The 18,636-nt window shown below is 33.5% G+C and overlaps 1 protein-coding gene across 6 annotated transcripts in view; it reads right to left on the bottom strand.

Annotated features, from left to right (window-relative positions):
• Positions 1-18,636, bottom strand: part of Vps54 (VPS54 subunit of GARP complex) — a 98,230-nt gene that overhangs the window by 34,830 nt on the left and 44,764 nt on the right. For all 6 annotated transcript variants that reach the window (XR_007104623.1, XM_047522267.1, XM_047522268.1 and 3 more), the window contains 4 exons: positions 10,347-10,473; positions 9,312-9,419; positions 7,180-7,235; positions 3,677-3,773 (listed from right to left, as the gene is read on the bottom strand). Coding sequence is in view for 5 of the 6 variants with exons in the window: in XM_047522267.1 (XP_047378223.1) it covers positions 3,677-3,773; positions 7,180-7,235; positions 9,312-9,419; positions 10,347-10,473 (388 nt within the window). In the remaining variant the exon portion in view is untranslated. The remainder of the gene's footprint in view (positions 1-3,676; positions 3,774-7,179; positions 7,236-9,311; positions 9,420-10,346; positions 10,474-18,636) is intronic.

Here is an 18,636-nt window from a genome sequence, read left to right as displayed (position 1 = left end):
GATGAATGAATAAACTAAATGTAGTATAGCTGTATAATAAAATGGCATTTGGCCTTAAAAAGGAAGGGAATTCTAATACATGCTACAACATGAATGACCATTTGAAGACATTAGGCTAAATGAAATAAGCCAGTCACAAAAGGATATATATTATATGACTCCACCTATATGAGTTACTTGTATTAGTTAAACAGTACGGTCAGAAAGTAGAATGGTGGTTTCCAGGGGCAAGGGGGAAAACAGGGCACTGTTTAATAGTTTAATTAAACTGTTTAATGTTCTGTGGATGAATGGTAGTTATGGCTGCACAAGGTGAATGAGTGCAATGCCTCAGAACTGTATACTTAATAGTTAAATTTTGTGTTATGTTCATCTTACTAAAATAAAAAAATAATACTAAAACCTAACAGCAATATAGATCCTCAACTCATTAATAATTGCTCAAAGGAAAATTTTCAAACCCTAATCTTTTCATTATTTATCCATTCAAAAAAGCTACTAAAATATTCTGATGCTTTAATGTCTTTTAAAAATATCATTTACTTTAATACTAAAATATGTTGTTTTTGAGAAAACCAAGAACATAGATAGCAAATTATTTACCCTTAGAAATTAAACAAGAAAATCAAATACTATAGGTTATTCCTGTAACACAGTAAACACTACTAAAAAGCAAAAACCTTTTTCTAATTGTAAAAATAATGCCTCTCAAAAAAAAAATTTATGGAAAACAAAATAAAAGTTTTAAATGACATGTAATTCAACCACCTAAAATAACCACCAAAAATATAAGCTCTTTGTTTTATGAACAGGATAAAAAATATTTTTGACACAACTGAAATCACATATAAGTAGGTCTCATATCTTGTCTTTTCATTTAATATTATAATGTACCCATCTGAGGCCAGCCTGGGCAACTTGGTGAGATCCTGTCTCAAAATAAAATCTAAAAAGGGTTGGAGACATAGTGGTAGAGCTGCCCTGGGTTTAATTCCCAGTGCTGCAAAGAAAAAGAAAAAAGGGAAGAAGAAGGGGGAGAAAAAAAAAAAAAAAAAAAAAAAAAAAAAACCAGCTCGAAATTATGTAATTAACATTATTTTTCAGTGAAATATTTCCTTATAGAATCACAAACATTTTAAGGGAAAAAGAATTATATTTGAAGGTTACAAGGCATCTTCAAAGATGTTCTACATAATTACTAGTTTAAGCAGCTCAAATATGAAAACAAGAAATTACAACTATGATAAATCAGAGTTCCTATGTTGTACATATATCAAATAATAATTCTACTTAGTTTTAACATAATGTAAAAGTGGAAGCATTACTTTAAAAATTATAGGAAAAAAGTTGGTCAATTCTACACTATTCAATTTAGGAGTTCTATATATCCAAATATGTAATAACAGATGTGTGTGACAAGGTCATAAAACCTAAGAAAAAAGTAAAAACATTGTCAAGTTCTTAAATAATTCATAGATCCACACTTGCTGTCTTTCACTATCAATGGGTAGGATCTACAGTTTGATCCTACCAGTCTCAAGCATTTAAATTATGAACATTCTATAAAACTTGTCTGATCCTGACTGAAGAGCTTCTACATGTAACTCAGCATTGCTCCAATGTCAGTAAAGAAAATTCAAGTGGTAGAGAAGTACCAAAGCACCCAAGATGATTTAACTAATACTCATGAGATGCTAGGGATGTTAACTAGCACATACAACACAACACCATCACTTAATAACTCAATATCAAACTTCACAAATGGCTCCTTTAAGTATGACATTAAGTAATTTTTAATGACCATATTGTTATTAAAACACAGTTATGACATATTAGTGATTTCTAAAGTTTGGATCTAGAATATACCACAAAAGCTCATGTGTTTAAGGCTTGGTCCCTGTTATAAGTACATGTAAGGTTTCCCCTAAAGCTCCTGTTAATGCCAGAATATTCAGAGATAAAATAATTAGGTTATGAAAGCTGTAACGTGATCATTCAATCCTAGTTTGAATGGACTGATTAGTTAGTGACTGTACTAGGGTGGGGCATAGTTGGAGGCGGTGGGTCACTTAGAGGTGAGCATCTTTCTTTCCTGTGGCGCCTTATCCCTTCCTCCCTGTCTGTTTTCCTGATAGTATGAGGGGAGCAGCTTGCTTCTCTCTGCCACATCTTTCCCCTATGATGTGCTGCCTCACTTTGGGCCCAGGGCAATACAGTCAGGTGACCATGAACTGAACCTCTGAAACCATGAGCCAAAATAAACTTTTACTCCTCTACACTGTTCTTGTCAAGTATTTTGGTCACAGTGACATTAAAGTTAACTAATACAGTCCCTATTTTAGAAATTTTCAGAGGCGAGGCTTTGGGAAGTGACTGGATCATGAGGGCTCTAATTTTATCAATGGATTAACCCACTGATGGATCCAAATTAACTACTGAAGGTGGTGAAAACTATGTGGTGGAAGGAGTGGGTTCTTGGGGGCATTTCTTTGGAGACTATATTTTGTCCCCAGCCCCTTCCTCAACCCTACACTTTCTGCTTTTGGCAACCATGAGGTGGTAGTGAACAGCTACACTTCATCATACCCTCCCTGCCACAACATTATACCTCATCCAGCCCGCAGGAATGGGGCCAAGCAACTAAGGACTGAAACCATGAACCAAAATGTATCTTTACTCATTTGGTTTTTTTCTCAGGTATTTTGCCACAGTGACAGAATGCTAATACAGTGATTCCAAACAATATGTATTATAGTCTGTGACAATTTTCCTTTAAAAAAAAAATTTTATGGCATGTGTTCTTATCTTTATATGATTAAACAAATGGTATGTCTTTACTTCATGTACAAACAGAAACAACATGTATCCCATTTGTTTATAATAAAAATAAAATAAAAGTTGTACCCCATTTGTGTACAATGATTCAAAAAATAAAAATAAAAATAAATAAATAAAATAAATAAATAAAATTAAATGGTCTGGCTAAAGAGACATGTAATATATACTGTTTGATTGAACCTTAGAATTAAAAAAAGAAACAAAAACCTACAATAACAGTGAGATAATTTGAATATGAACAATATGCTAAAAAATAGTATTATATCAACATTAAATTTCTAGAAAAATTAGTGGTTTGGGATGAGTTTTTTAGTGTTTCACAATATTGAACCTCTGTATAATCTAGAAGGATCTGACATCATAAAACCACAAGAGGAGACCAGTGTGGCAGCACAGGTCTGTGATCCCAGCAGTACTAGGAAGGCTGAGGAAGGAGGACCACAAATTCCAGGCCAGCCTAGGCAAACTCTGTGAGGCCCTGTCTCAAAACAAAAAACAAAAAGGACTGGAAATGCAGCTGAGTGGTAAAGCACCCTTGGGTTTTATTCCCAGAACCAAAGGGGGGAAAAAAAAAATCACAGGAGGAAAAATTATTAATTAATATTTAATGCCAAGTAAGCTCTATAATATTTCTTTTTAATGTAGAAAAAAATCATTCAAAGTTTAAGAATTGCCAAAATACTGGGCATTTCAATTCTTATTTAAAACCAAGCCTCTTTAGAAAAATTAGAAAAACAAGTTAATGATATTTTATTGTAGCTCAATTATATACACATATACATACACAGAGAAAGAAAAATTTTAGGGATATTCTGAACAAACTAATATGTAAGCTTACCTTAACTCTCTGTAGGAAAATTTTAAACTTAGAAAAAATATCCTTCAATAGATCAAACCACTGAGGAAAATTCAACATTCTCATCTGATCTGCAAGCCTAGAAAAAAATAATTGAAGAAAAACAATGATCGTCTCTGGACCAATATGATAACATCTACAAATGGGAAGAAATGTTACTAAATACTATATAGTAACAAGAATAAAATGCAATTTTAGCTAGATCTCTAACACAGAACTTTGAGTTGAAGAGGTCAATTAACAGAACAATTCCTACTTACTTAAAAAGCTTTAAGATTAGTGTAAATAAGTATGCTAACATAAACTTTATCATATATCAATTCAATGTGAACATATTCTGTGACCATTGAAGGAATAAACCATAGAGAAATAAACCAATTTTGGTAAAAGGTTAAGACTATCTTCTGGAATAAAAATAGAAATGTAACATCTCCCTCAACAAATTTAATGACCTGCTTTTCTAACTACAAAGTGCTTTTCTAACTACAAAGTATTTTTCTACATCTGAGAAATAATATAACATGACGGTTAAGAACATGGGCTCTGAAGCCATACTGCCATGATTCAAACTTTCAGCAGCTTACTGGAATTATTAGCTATATACCTGCCTAGTGATCAGTCCTCATGCTCCCATTTTTTCATCTTAACATGGGAAAAGTAATAAAATCTCCCTTATATAGCTTTGTAGATATTAAATGAGTTAATAAAAAGTGCTTAAAGCAATGCATGGTACTTTTAAAATATGCTGTGTAACTATGAGCCTCTATTTATTATTTGATAGCTCACAGCAATCAATAACTTTAAAAATAAAACAGATCAGTGCAAAACAAATCCACAAAGATATTTCATAGTACTAAAATGACTTATTACTCTAAATTTTTTAATATGTACTTTTAGTTGTTGATTAACCTTTATTTTATTTATTTATATGTGGTGCTGAGAATTGAACCCAGTGCCTTACACCTGCTAGGTCAGTGCTCTACCACTGAGCCACAACCCCAGTCCCATACTCTAAATTTATAATGAATGCTGCTGAAGCCAGGAGTTCATTCTCAAAAAATATGCCTATACTAGGTATATTAAAATTCTCTACTGAAGTTGAGAAAATTCACTACAAAAGAAGAAAATGAAATCACCAAATCTCCATGTCTGTGGGGTTTCTAACAGAGTATCAATGACTCGTAAGTTTTCCACCTATTAACATATTAACAGACCTTTCTTTAATAGAGTCGCTATAATTAATTCTGAAATTGAGTTTTTACAATCTTCATTCTGTGAGCTTGGCCCAGAAAAACTTTACAGTTGTCCTTATACTGTGATTCATATCTTAGGCCAATATTAATAAAGTTTAGATATTCCTACGAATGAGCAGTTCAGTCATAAAATACTTATCACTGTTCTCAAAATAAAAGAGTAGGAACTTCCAAGGGCAAAAACCAAAAATTACAGATAGGCAATTCAAAATCAAATTCTCAAACTCCTCAAAGCCAATAAGAAGTCTGGTTTCAATTACACAGCTGAATAAGTTAAACTTAATGCTTGCTATTCAGCTGAAATGATTATCTTCAATTTCCCCACTTTGGATCTACCTTCTATCCATCTCCCACTCTCTTCTCTGCCCTGTGAGGCCAACCTAATGGGCTTGGCCAATGAGGAACCCTTAGAAAGGCTGAAAGAACAAAACAGTCATCACCCTTATCTGCAGTTACATGTTCTGCAGTTTTAGTTACCTGCAGTCCACAGTCCAAAAATATTAAATGAACATTTTCAGAAATAAGCAAATCATTACGTTTTAAACTGTATGCCATCCCAAGTAGTATGATACCTGTACCATTCCAATCCTTCCCACCCATGAATCATCTCTTGGTCCAGTCTATCCATCCTGTAAATGATACCTTCCCATTAGTCACTTAGTAGCCATCTCATTTATCAGATTCAATGTCTTGGCTCACACAGTTTATGTTTAAGTAACCTTTATTTTACTTAATAATGGCTCCAAAGCACCAGAGTAGTCATGCAAAGGAGGCATCAGGGTATAAATATGGAAGGACAGGTTAAATGGGGCACATAGGAAAAAACAGGTATATAGCTATATGAACCTAAAACCTGGACCCCAGGGTGATGGTATTAAGGGACAGTATGGAATCTTTAAGAGGTGGAGTCTAATGGGAGGTCTTTAGCCACTGGGAGAAATGGCCTTGGAAGAGATTTAGGTGAGTCTTAAGGGACCTTTAACAAATGTTCCTAATATTTTGAGCAGTCTCTAGTGGTTGGATGGGTTGATGGATGGGTAGAGTAGGTATGTTGATTCACATTACTTCATTCACCCTTACTACAATGGAGATTCTTACACCTCTCTCAGGTCCTCTGTTAGTCCATTTTTTTATGACTATAAAAATACCTGAGCTAGGTTACCTATATGAAGTAAAGAGGTTTATCTGGTTCACATTTCTGGAGTTTCAGATTGGTTCAGCCTTTGGTGAGGGAATAATGATGGACGGTTTCACAGTGGTGAGAGTAAGTATGGGAAGAAGAGACCACATCTCAGAACAGAAAGCCAGAGAGCAATTCAGGGGTTGAATTCACACTTATAAGAAGTCTTGAGACAGAGCTCAGAGGTCCCATGAGAGCCACCTTAATCTCTTCCAAGGGCATTTCCCCCAGTAATCTAAGGATCTCCCAGTAGACCACATCTCGTAAAGGTTCACACTATCACCCAACACTTCCATCCTGGGGACCAAGTGTCCAACATATGAACCTTTGGGAGACAAATCACTTCCAAACCATAGCACTTTCTAACCAGAGTTGTGGGCCTCTGGGCTGACTTCACTGAAGGCTGGGAATCTGAACTTGTTCATCACTCTGGACCATTGGGACCCATTTTCAAGAGAGATCCATGCACTGAATCTGAGGAATATCCCTGCAGAGATTCCCCAGAGACTCCAGTGCTCTGTGACTGTACCACTAAAGGCTTCAGTATTATCTGTAGTTTCAGGCATCCACTAGGGATCTTGGAATGCATGTGCCCACAAATAAGGGCAGACTACTTTACTGTACACTTAGTCTCTTCCAGTTTCCTCCCTGAAGAGTTACCTCAAGACAACTGTTTCCTCTACTCAGGGACAGAGCTTTTTCTCAACTCCTACTGTCTTTCTCCTGAATTCCAGTAACTGCTCTTTACTTGTCTTTTAAAGGTACTACAGTATCACTTGTGATTTTCTTATATCCTGCCCCATACCTTGGTTAAAAAATTCTTAACTAGCGGGTGAAGTTGTGGCTCAGTGGTAGAGTACTTGCCTACCATGTGTGAGGCATGGTTTCGATTCTCAGCACCACATATAAATGAATGAATAAAATAAAGGTCTATCAACATCTAAAAAAATATTTTTAAAAAAATTCCTTGACTAAATCCTCTTAAATTACCCTAATTTGTATGTGTCACCATTTCCCTGACTGATAACCCCCAACCTATATATAATACTTACTTCATAACAACATCTGTGTCTATTTCTTCTATTTGTGAAACCTTATTAATCACACACTGCAAGGGATTTAAGAAAAAACAAACACAATTCAATTAATTGTCTTTAGACTCCCAAGTACTCCAAGTTCCATTTGTACATCAAAAAGAACTCACTAACTACAATAATCTTTCAACAGACATTTCTTATCTCTCTTATACACACCTCAAGATATCTGAAAAACTTCAGCCATGACCCTTACCCCATTAAATAATTATTTCAGAGTATGCTTAAACTGCAATAGTTAAAATGTCCTACTATTTAAAACTGTTCAAAATCATACACCAGCAAAATTGAACTGTAATGCTTATAAACGATGCATAAGTTTCATATAAAAATCCCCAAAGAAATGCATATTGGAGATTTGCATTTCTTTGCAATACAAGCAACAAAAAAAGTTTAAAACGGTAACAATAAATGCTTAAAATTCAAGAGAAACATGTGGATTAAAATAGTTAATTTTTTAAAAACACATATATGAAAAATCATAGAAATTATGCTTTCAGTGCAGTATGGAGTACATCTGTTCAACCAGAATTCAGCTCACGAAACTGAACACTGCCAGTACCAAGTTGCCCCTCTCCTGCTCTCTGCCTAGTCACTACTGTTTCTTTGCTTCACATTATGTAATATTCATTTACATAGTTCTGAGTTATTTATTCATTCTCATTGCTGCATAGTATTCCATTGTAGAAATATACCATAATTCTATTTATCCTTTTTACTGATGATGGAATTTGGGATATTTCCAGTTTTTATTACAAATAGCATTGCCATGAATATTCTCTACTGTGTTTTGGTGAATTTATGTAAGTATTCCTTAAGGGTGAATGCCTAGGAATAGAAATACTAGGTTGTATTATGTGTATACTTAGACACTGTCAACAATTTTCCAAAGTGCTTATACCAATTTAAAAATTCAGTGTCTCAGTGTTTAAGAAGTAAAAAAGAGAGGGTAACTACATTTTCTTTTGCTTATTTTATATTCCCATTAAAAATTCTCATATGGCTGAGCATGGCAGTGCATGCCTGTAATCCCAGCAAGGTTGAGGTAGAAAGATCCCAAGTTCAAGGCCAGCCTGAGCAAAATTTAGCAAAAATAAAAAGGAATGGGGATGTAGCTCAGCGGTAGAGCACCCTTGGGTTTAAATCCCAGTACTATGCCAACAAAAACCAAAAACCCAAAAACCCTCATATTCATATAAGTGCATTCAACCTAAACATATAAACACATTTGAAATTATATCAACCTTTTCACACATAGAAAAATTGAACTTCAGTGATTGAGATTTATCTGAGTAAAACAAAAATAAAGATCAGGAAAAACTAAAAAATATACGAATTTTAGTTATAATTCTTAGAGATCAGGGTAAAAAGAAAAGCATTTGTCTGCTGACAGTGTAAAAATTGGTAAAAGTTTTTTTAGGTAGCAATTCAGTTCTATGTATTAAACTACTTAAAAATGCTTTTCACTCTGATCACTAACTCTACTTTCAAGAATCCGTCCAAGAAAACAGTCTCAAATATGAAAAACAAATTAACTTTATACCAAAGATGTTTTCAGTGTTATTTATAATAACAAACTGAAACCAACTTAAATATTCTACATATAAGAAATGCTAAGTAAGTTTATTCAACATAAATGTAATGGAATTTTATGTAATTATTAAAACTAATGCCTCTGAAGACTTGCATAATACAAGAAAATGCTTAAGTTGATTCTAACTGAAATGTATGTTCAAAATCATGTATAGGACTGGGGTTGTAGCTCAGTGGTAGAGCACTTGCCTACGCATGTGTGAGGCACAGGGTTCGATTCTCAGCATCACATATAAATAAATATAAATAAATAAAAAATCATGTAAATCATTATAACAAACAATCTAAAAATTCAATTAATGATCTACAAATAGAAGCATTCTTTAAATTATAATCTTGGCTGGTAAGGCTGTTTTTCTTTCTTATATTTTTCCATATTTTCAACTTTTACATAAAAGAGCAAGTATTACCATTATAATGCATACTGCATGTATTACTAGACAACATAAACTTCACAAGAATTCCTGACCATGTATCAAAGAAATATGCACAATTACCTGCTTAATGATATTCTTCGCTGTAATAATCATTTCTTCACCATAGATTTCTAAAAAATTAAGTTTTCTTTGTTTTAAAAGTCCAAATACAAGAGATACTAGTCTTTCCTATTAAAATGAAAGAAAAATATGTAATTTCATATTTTTAAATTTGAAATATTATTTAGAGATAGAAATACTCAGCATCAAAGATTTTTGATGATTCTCAGATCTCTATCCTGAATGTAGTATTTCTTGAGTCTGAAAAATTCCTCCCACAGCAATCTTGTCATCAGATTTTAGGAGCCAATGTTCTAAAACAGACAAATTCAATTCCACTACATGGGATCAAATGAAGCCGATTTGGAGCAAACCAATATAAGGATATTTTTGGCCTAGTTTCCATAAAAAGAAAATATTCTTAAACCTGGATAACCAATAAATACTTCCTGAGCCCTGTGCTTTTAGATTCATGTTCTAGAACACTAGATTGACGAGGTGAACACTTAACTGGAAAGTCAAACTCTAACATGTACATCTCCTTAACTACTTGGGCTATTATTAGTCAGAAACTTTTAGATATTTTTTAAAACTAGTTTTTGGCAATGATTAGCACTAAAGTTACCAGGTAAGTGTAGCCTTGATATGACATATGTATATCATATGTATATACATGAAACATACACAATAGGCATTCAATGAACTTTATTATCATATTATATGATTACCTTTAACAAAAGATGAAAGTCAGTAAATGAATGCACACATGGATTATAAATTCATTCATCTTGTATCTGTATTTTGAACTTCATTTATAAGCTAGAAAGACTTCATTTTAATTGTTTCTATATAAGCTATAAAATAATTTCATTCTCAAATATCGTAAGAAACTGAACACTTATTTGTACTAATAATGGACTTCATAGGTTTGACAGACCCTGAAATTCAAGGTAATTTTGCTCATTAAAATCTGAAGAAAGTGTTCTAAACTAAGGCTGTTAGTAATTAATACTTAGCATTGACATCGATTTCATTCTATAGTTCAAAAACACATACCTCTTCTAAAACTTGACAATCATCTTCCAGTGGTCTATTTAAGTCACTGTGAGAGTAAGTAGAAAATTCTGCAATCATCATTTTATCTATCAGTTTTTCTAATTCACAAAGTTGTGATCCCAAATGCCTACAAAAGAGAAAAATGCTATCCATATTAATTTTAAAAATTATAAATTCATTCCAATTTTTAGAGAACTAGTATGAAAACTATTCTAGCTGAGAGTACCTGTGCAATAATATAATGCTTTAATAAAATGAAGACCTTAAATACCCCAATACAACTGCCATAATTTCATTTAATCTTAGAATTCTATTTTTTTAATCTCTAACCTCTAAACAGTTTAATGTGTTCTAGAAAACTTGGTTACCTGGTAAATTTTAAGACTGGTTTTCACACGTAAAATAGTCAGATATTCTAACTCCTTTCTTCATTAACCATTTGCTACACATCAATGGTGGCAGCTCCATAGTAATTTATTTATTCAACAAATTTGAGTGCCTACTATGTGCCAACCCCTGTTTTAGGTGCATAAAAATTATCTGAAGGACAATAGGTCGACTGTTTCAATCTATTATCATCAATTTGAGTTATTATACACCAACCTTCAGATCATTAAACTGAAAGTCATTGAGTTAAATGATTGAAAATGTAAGAAGTACTTTCACATACCAAGGGATTTTTGCCACATGATCTAATAGCTTCATAAAAACAGTGAGCTGAAGAAATCTAGACAGCTTACTCAACTTAAAGTACTCGAAAAACTTAAGTGAAATAGGCCAGTGCAAAATCTGTATCCCTCAGGGGGAAAAACTTCTTTTAGTTTAATTTTTTGTTCTTATTTATCAGTTAAAAATATTTTGTAACTATTTTTAAAGTTCTATCATGTACTGGGGATATAAATTCAGTGATAGAGTACCTGCCTAGTATGTACAAGGGCCCTGTTTCAATCCCTACCATAATAAATAAATAAATAATGAAAAGTTCTATCTTTTGGCTAATGTGAAAACATTTAAATATTTCATTTTAAATATTAAACTTAATATTATATATAAAATTTCTTAAGTGTTTAAAAATATATGTGCAACATTTATTTGAAAAAAAAAGTCCTTTATGTTAGCAATGGTCTTTACTGAAAATGACTGGACATAGAACAAAAATTTAAAAAGTAAGTTACAGGCTGGGGATGTGCTTAGTGGCTAAATGTCCTTGGGTTCAATCTGTGGTACCAATAATAAAAAAAAAAAAATTAGTTATGACCATTTGATCTTTTGGGCAGATGTACTATTGTTCTTTTATAAACAACTAGTAAGTAAGGAGAGCAATAATTTTGATACAATCTGATAAGCAAAATAATGGGAAAGTTTTCATTTGCAATAGAATATTATATTTCTTATAGTTATTTAGAAAATTGATAAGCTTCTTATAAATAGCATCAATACCTCACAATAAACCAATTTAGAACACATTCTCTAGTACAAACTAGAACATTTACCTTAACAGGAATTTGGCAATATCTACCAAAATTAAGTAGGCAATTACCATTTGACCTAGGAATCTGACTTTTTGGAATCTTATCTCTAAGATGCACCAGTAAAAATACAGAACACAAGTTAACTGTAGTACTGTTGGTAATCGTAAAGGAATGGAAACAACCCAAATGTTGACCAACAGGGGACTAGTTATACGTTCTTAAATAAAAAGTAAACACTTAAAAAAAAAAGAACTTATTTTATTTTTTTTAGATGTTGGTAGATTTTAATTTTTATTCATTTATTTATATGCGGTGCTGAGAATCAAACCCAGTGCCTCACACATGCTAGGCAAGTGCTCTACCACTGAGCCACAACCCCAGCCCCCAAAAGTATACACTTTTGAAGAACTGAGAAATGCTCTATTCTCTATAGAGCAGTTTCTTAACTTCTTTTATTATACATATACACCCTTATGAAAGTTTAATCCCATGTATATCGTATATCTGCTTGTATACTGTGGCTCTTTGGAGAACCACAAACAGTTGTAATATCCAAGATTTTTTTCCCACTATTCAACAGTCAAGTTTTATCCTCATAGAGTGATATCTCCAATTCACAACACATGCAATAAAGAATGGTATAAGATCCAGGGTATATTGTAAGGCAAAAATAATAAGGTGAAGAAAAGTATGTACAATATGCTAATGCTCATCTAAGATGGGAGGGGAGACTGATAAACGGATGGATGGAGAAATAAAAATTAAAACATTTTTTAAATAGAGACTTCTGAGGCAGGTGCAATGGCACACAACTGTAACCCCAGTGGCTCGGGAGGCTGAGGGAGGAGGAGAACAAGTTCAAAGGCAGCCTCAGCAACTCAGCAAGATCATGTCTCAAAATGAAAAGGGGGGGAGGGGGTCTAGGTATGTGGGCAGTTGATAAGTACCCCTAGGTTCACTCCCTAGTATCAAAATAAATAAAGAGAAACTTATGACAGGGGATAGAAAGGAGGAGGCTAGGAACCCTGATAGAATATAAATTTCTCTAAATATCCTTTGCTTTATAGATTTTATTATTGAATATGTAACCACCATAGTTATAAAATATTAATTTATAAAAGTGAATCCTTAAAAATTGTGATGAAATATGAACTATATACCAAGCTACAAATCCATACATATGAAGTTGAATTATTTCATGTGAATTAAAAACAGGAATGTAACTGTTCACCCCACATGGAAAGTTATCCTGAGGAGAAATCCTATACTACAGTATAGTAGTCTCCTTATCTTCAGGTTTGTTTTTCATGGTTTAAGTTAGTTGTGGCCAGTTGGGATCCAAAAATATTAAATGGAAAATTCCAGAAATAAATAACTCATACCTTGTTAAACTGTGTACCATTCTGAGTAGTATGATGAAACCTCACATTGTCCTACTCTATCCTGCTTTGGGACATGAATCATCCCTTTGTCCAGTCTATCCATACTAAGCACCCACGATCCCTTAGTTGCTGGTCCTGCTTACAAAATGACTGCAGTATCACAATGCTTGTGTTCAAGTAACTCTCATGTAGTAACTTAATGATCTATCACAAAGACTACATAATTCACCTTACTTCACATTATCACCTAAGTATTATTAATATCTCATGTCATCACAAGAAAGGTGAATACAACAATAAGATACTCTGAGAAAAAAACCTATATTCACATAGCTTTTGTTATAGTATATTGTTATAACTTTTTATTACTAGTTATTATTTACTATGCCTAATTTATAAATCAAACTATTGTACATACACATAAACAATAAAGTTCTCATACATACACACACACACACACACACACACACACACACAAACATATATGGAAAAAACCAGTATATATTGGGTTCAGTACTATCTGTAGTTTCAGGCACCCACTGAGGGTCTTGGAACATATCCCCCACAGATAAGCAGGGGAGAGGGGACTACTATAATAATTGTTAGTTCTGAGAGCATTCTATATGTGCTATGTGATAAAAGAAATGAGGAATTATGTTGGTATCATTTGGTACTACAATTCTCAGACTGTAAGATGGAAGAAGTAAAACCCTACAGGACTCAATGTAAATTGGAAGTATCAGTCTAGACTCTTTCCACCCTCCCCTTAAAAAAGAAATATTAGGGGTTGGGAGGGTATGGCTCTGTTGTAGTAGCATGTTTAGCATAAGGCCCTGGTTTCAATCTCTGCACCAAAACATTAAATTGATATAAAATACCTCAAAAAATAAGAATGGAAAATTATTTTCTAGGTCTGTCCAACCACCAAAGTTTAAAATAAGGATACTGATTCAGTAGCAAGAATATTTCTAGTACTCAGATGGATTTCTTTTTTTTTTTTTTTTTCAGATGGATTTCTAAATACTCTTTCCCACTAAAAGAAACTAAACCTTCTTAGAGAAGATAAAACAATGGCAAATTACCGCTTTGTGACAGAAAATGTATAATATGAATATGTTGTCAAAGCACCAAGCAAGAAAGCCACCAAAGGATTTATGGAATCATGTCAAAAGGACTCAAGAATGAACATGTAGAACTTAGGACAATTTAAGCCTCTATAAAAATAAAAACAACATAAGATTTAAATGCTTCAAATGCATATAAATCCATGTATTTATAATAATTTTTAAAAATTCATCAGTCACCTTTGGATCACCTTTGGATGATGCTAAATTTTCAATTCGTTATTTTACCAACTGCTAGTAAAGAAATCTATCATTTCTCCAGCCCATCCTTATAAGATCTATTATTCAGGGTAACCAAATACAGTGGACATTTGAATAACTTAGGGGCTTAGGAGTCACCCCCAACCACACAATAAAAAAATTCAAAAACCTCTATTTGGGGGTGGGGAGATTACTGGGGATGAAACTAGGATGTTCTACCCACATGCCCAGTCCTTTTTTATTTTCTATTTTAAGAAAGGGTCTCACTAAGTTGCTTAGGGCCCTGCTAAGTTGCTGAGGATGGTCTCAAACTTATGATCCTCCTGCTTAAACCTTGCAAGTCACTTGATTACAGGCATGCACCACCATGTCTGGCCAAAAGTCTGTAAACTTTTGACTTCCTAAAAATTAACTACTGATAGCCTGCTATTAATCAAAAATATTACCAATAACATAAACTGCCTATTAACACACATTTTCTGTATTATATATATTAAATACAGTGAAAATTACATCAGAACCACTGACAGATCACTTGATAATCAATTTACTGGAGAGAAAAGATTGCAGACATGGAGATGATTATAGTTAGTATTTTTTTTGTTTTTTTTTTTTGTTTTTTTTTTTTTGCGGTACTGGGAATCAAACCCAGGGCCTCGTGCTTACAAGGCAAGCACTCTACTGACTGAGCTATCTCCCCAGCCCAGTTACAGTGTTTTAAAAGGACACTTGCAACACTTGAGCTCACCACAACAGCAATAGGAGGCTGCCACTGTGTTCTTATAGTATTGTTATAATTAATTTTATACACTTAGAATTAAATACTGCATCTTTACATTTGTTTACATTTCCTTTAACTGTTACTGGTACCATGTAGTAGGTTCATGTCCATAAATTTTGACTTTTAAGTTCTTATGATAGAATCGTGTACATTTAGGGTAGTAAATGATAGAAGACTATTGTCTACATATATTTAACTCATTCACCACATGCTTAGCATTTTTAAAATTTTTTTGGTACATCTAGATTACACAGAACCTTGAGTTTTCTCAAATTGTCACAAATCACACACACACACACACACACACACACACACACAAACAAAAAGAATAAAACCCTCCATGTAACTGGCTCCACAAAATTCAAACACATGTTGTTCAAGGGTCAACTGTAATTGTTACGGGGAAAAAATCACTAATAACCCATAATGAATGATAAATCTAGGCACTAAACATCACATGGCATTTAATAATAAAATGAAATAAAACCAAATACATGCTTCTTGGCTGAATATACAACACTACATATTAGGTACTCCTATCAGAGAGTAAAACTGAAATCTAATCAAGCCTTTAAATATAACTTCCAAATACAGAAAACAGGTAGAAGAACATGTGCAATATGGGGACATAGTTGGCAAAATCCAGACAGTGTGCAAGACAAATAACCCAAGTTCTTCAACATTTTGAAGGGGAGAAAATAAGAATGGAGAACTATACATCAAAAGACACTTGAGACATTACACTGTATAGATATTATTTGGATCCTGATTCCAACAAACTGTTAACAAGAATTTTGAGACAAACAGGGAAATTCGAACATTGACCAGCTATTCGAAAATGTAAATGATTTTACTTTCTTAAAAATCCTTCTTCCAATGATAAAATTATGGCATTTGCAGGCAAATGGATGAAATTGGAGAATATCATGCTAAGTGAGATAAGCCAATCTCAAAAAACTAAAGGACGAATGATCTCGCTAATAAGCGGATGAGGACATATAATGGGGGGTGGGAGGGGTTAGCATTAGGCTTAGGGTTAGGTTTAGGGTTAGAGATAAGGAGGGTGGTAAGAATGGAGGAAGGACTGTATAGAGGGAAAAGAGGGGTGGAAGGGGTGGGGGGGGAAGGGAAAAAAAATAACAATGAATCAAACAACATTACCCTATGTAAATTTAGGATTACATAAATGGTATGCCTTGACTCCATGTACAAATAAGAGAAACAACATGTATCCCATTTGTTTACAATAAAAAAAAAAATCCTTCTTCCTGGGGCTGGGGATAGAGCTCAGTTGGTAGAGTGCTGGTGGTCTCACAAGCACAAGGCCCTGAGTTCAATCCACAGCACCACAAAAAAAAAAAAAAAAAAAATCCTTCTTCCTAAAGTACATATTGAAGCCAGGTGCAGTGAGTGGTATATACCTATAATCCCAGCAACTTGGGAGCCTGAGGCAGGAGAATCACAAGTTTATACATGTGTGTGTGTGTGTGTGTGTGTGTGTGTGTGTGTGTGTGTGTGTGTGTATCATGCATGTATATATATATCTATAGATATATATATATATGTGTGTGTGTATATATACACACAAAGAACAGCAATGAGGTAAGATATAAATATACAGGGGCTGGGGTTGTGGCTCAGTGGTAGAGTACTTGCCTAGCATGTGTGAGGCACTGGGTTCAATTTGTCTACATATAGTCTACATATTTGTCTACATATAGACAAATGCATAAAATAAAGTTCTATCAACATCTAAAAATATTTTTAAAAATAAAAATAAATAAATTTACATATAACATCAACATGGTTTGCTCTTCAGGTTGTTTTCAAGAAAATCAGATTCCTTTTTACCACAGCTTAGAAGTTAACTCTCAGGTGTTACCTCTGGGTATGTCTTCAACAAACTGAAAGGATTATGGCAGGAAGCCCACATAATTACATCTACTAACATCTGAGCATCAAAATAATGAAATTCTTTGTCATTTCAGCATAACTTCTCAAATGTAAGGTTACAGTTGATCTCAGCTATCATCTTAAATAACTCGAGTAGTTTCATTTTTATGCATTCTTAAATTCTGATTAACAACCAAGAAGAGATACAAATCTCGATATTGAAAAATATGTTATAACACTGCAGGCACCTGATAACACACACAGATTTGTTCAAACAAATCCTTATACACAAAAGCCAGAACTATGTTTGATAAGATTCTTCTAGTCTTCCTTGTTCTAATTATTCTCTTTGTATTTGTGACTACCTTTGTGCTGTTTTTATTAGAGAAACCTATCAATAAACATTTCAGTAATTCTACTTTTATCAATCAGCAGAAATTGATCTCTTGGCTTCATCCCAAAGCATATAATGTGAATGTTTTCTTACTATAATGTTTGAAATTTAAATTTTAAGAGATTATTTCAGGATAAAATTCAGGCTGAATATCTTTTGATATAACCGATATTTAAAAATATTGCTGGGTATGGAAGCATGAACTTGTAATCCCAGTGACTCAGGAGGTCAAGGCAAGAGGATCTGAAGTTCAAAGCCAGCCTCAACATATTAGTAAGGCACTGAACAACTTACTAAGACACTGTCTCAAAAATAAAAATTTATAAAAGAGGTGGGGAGTTGAGTATATGGCTCAGTGGTTAAATGTAATACTTGGTAACAAAAAACTCAACTGAAGATGAAACCATAAGTGGGAGCCTATAATTAACTGAATATTTTTCAGTTAAAAAAAAAAAAAAGGTGTTGGGGAGTCTGGGGATGTAACTGGTAAAGTCAGCTACTCAGGCAGAAGGATGGCAAATTAGAAGCCAGTCTGAACAATATATCGAGGCCCTATTCTCAAAAAAAAAATTAAAAAGGGCTGGGGGTGTAGCTCAGTGGTACAGTGCTAAGGTGGCAGGCACAAAGCTCTAGTTTCAATCCCTAGTATTGCCAAAAAAAAAAAAAGAACATGGTACAAAGTACCAAAATACATTTGCTAATATATTGGCTAATATATTCACAGACTTCAAAAATACGTATTAAGGTGCATGACATAGCTCTTGTCCAAGACATTTGAAGTCCAAAGGAAAAGACTTAAAAACAAACACACATAAAGGACAATAAAATGCAGTAGAATGTTTTAAGATTTCCTTAGAGAATACAAATAGTGTGTTCTGAAATTCAAAACTTAAAAACCAAAACTTATACAGAAAATAATTTTAAGGTCAAAAACTACAACAAAAAATGAGAGAGTGGTTTCAAGATGGCGGACTAGAGGGCGGCTGCATTTCATGTTGCTCCAGGACGCAGAATTCAAAAGAGGAGATAGTGAGAGACTTGGG

Source organism: Sciurus carolinensis, chromosome 13, assembly GCF_902686445.1.
Source record: "Sciurus carolinensis chromosome 13, mSciCar1.2, whole genome shotgun sequence".
Lineage (NCBI taxonomy): Eukaryota > Metazoa > Chordata > Mammalia > Rodentia > Sciuridae > Sciurus > Sciurus carolinensis.
This window is presented reverse-complemented; position numbering and strand designations above follow the sequence as displayed.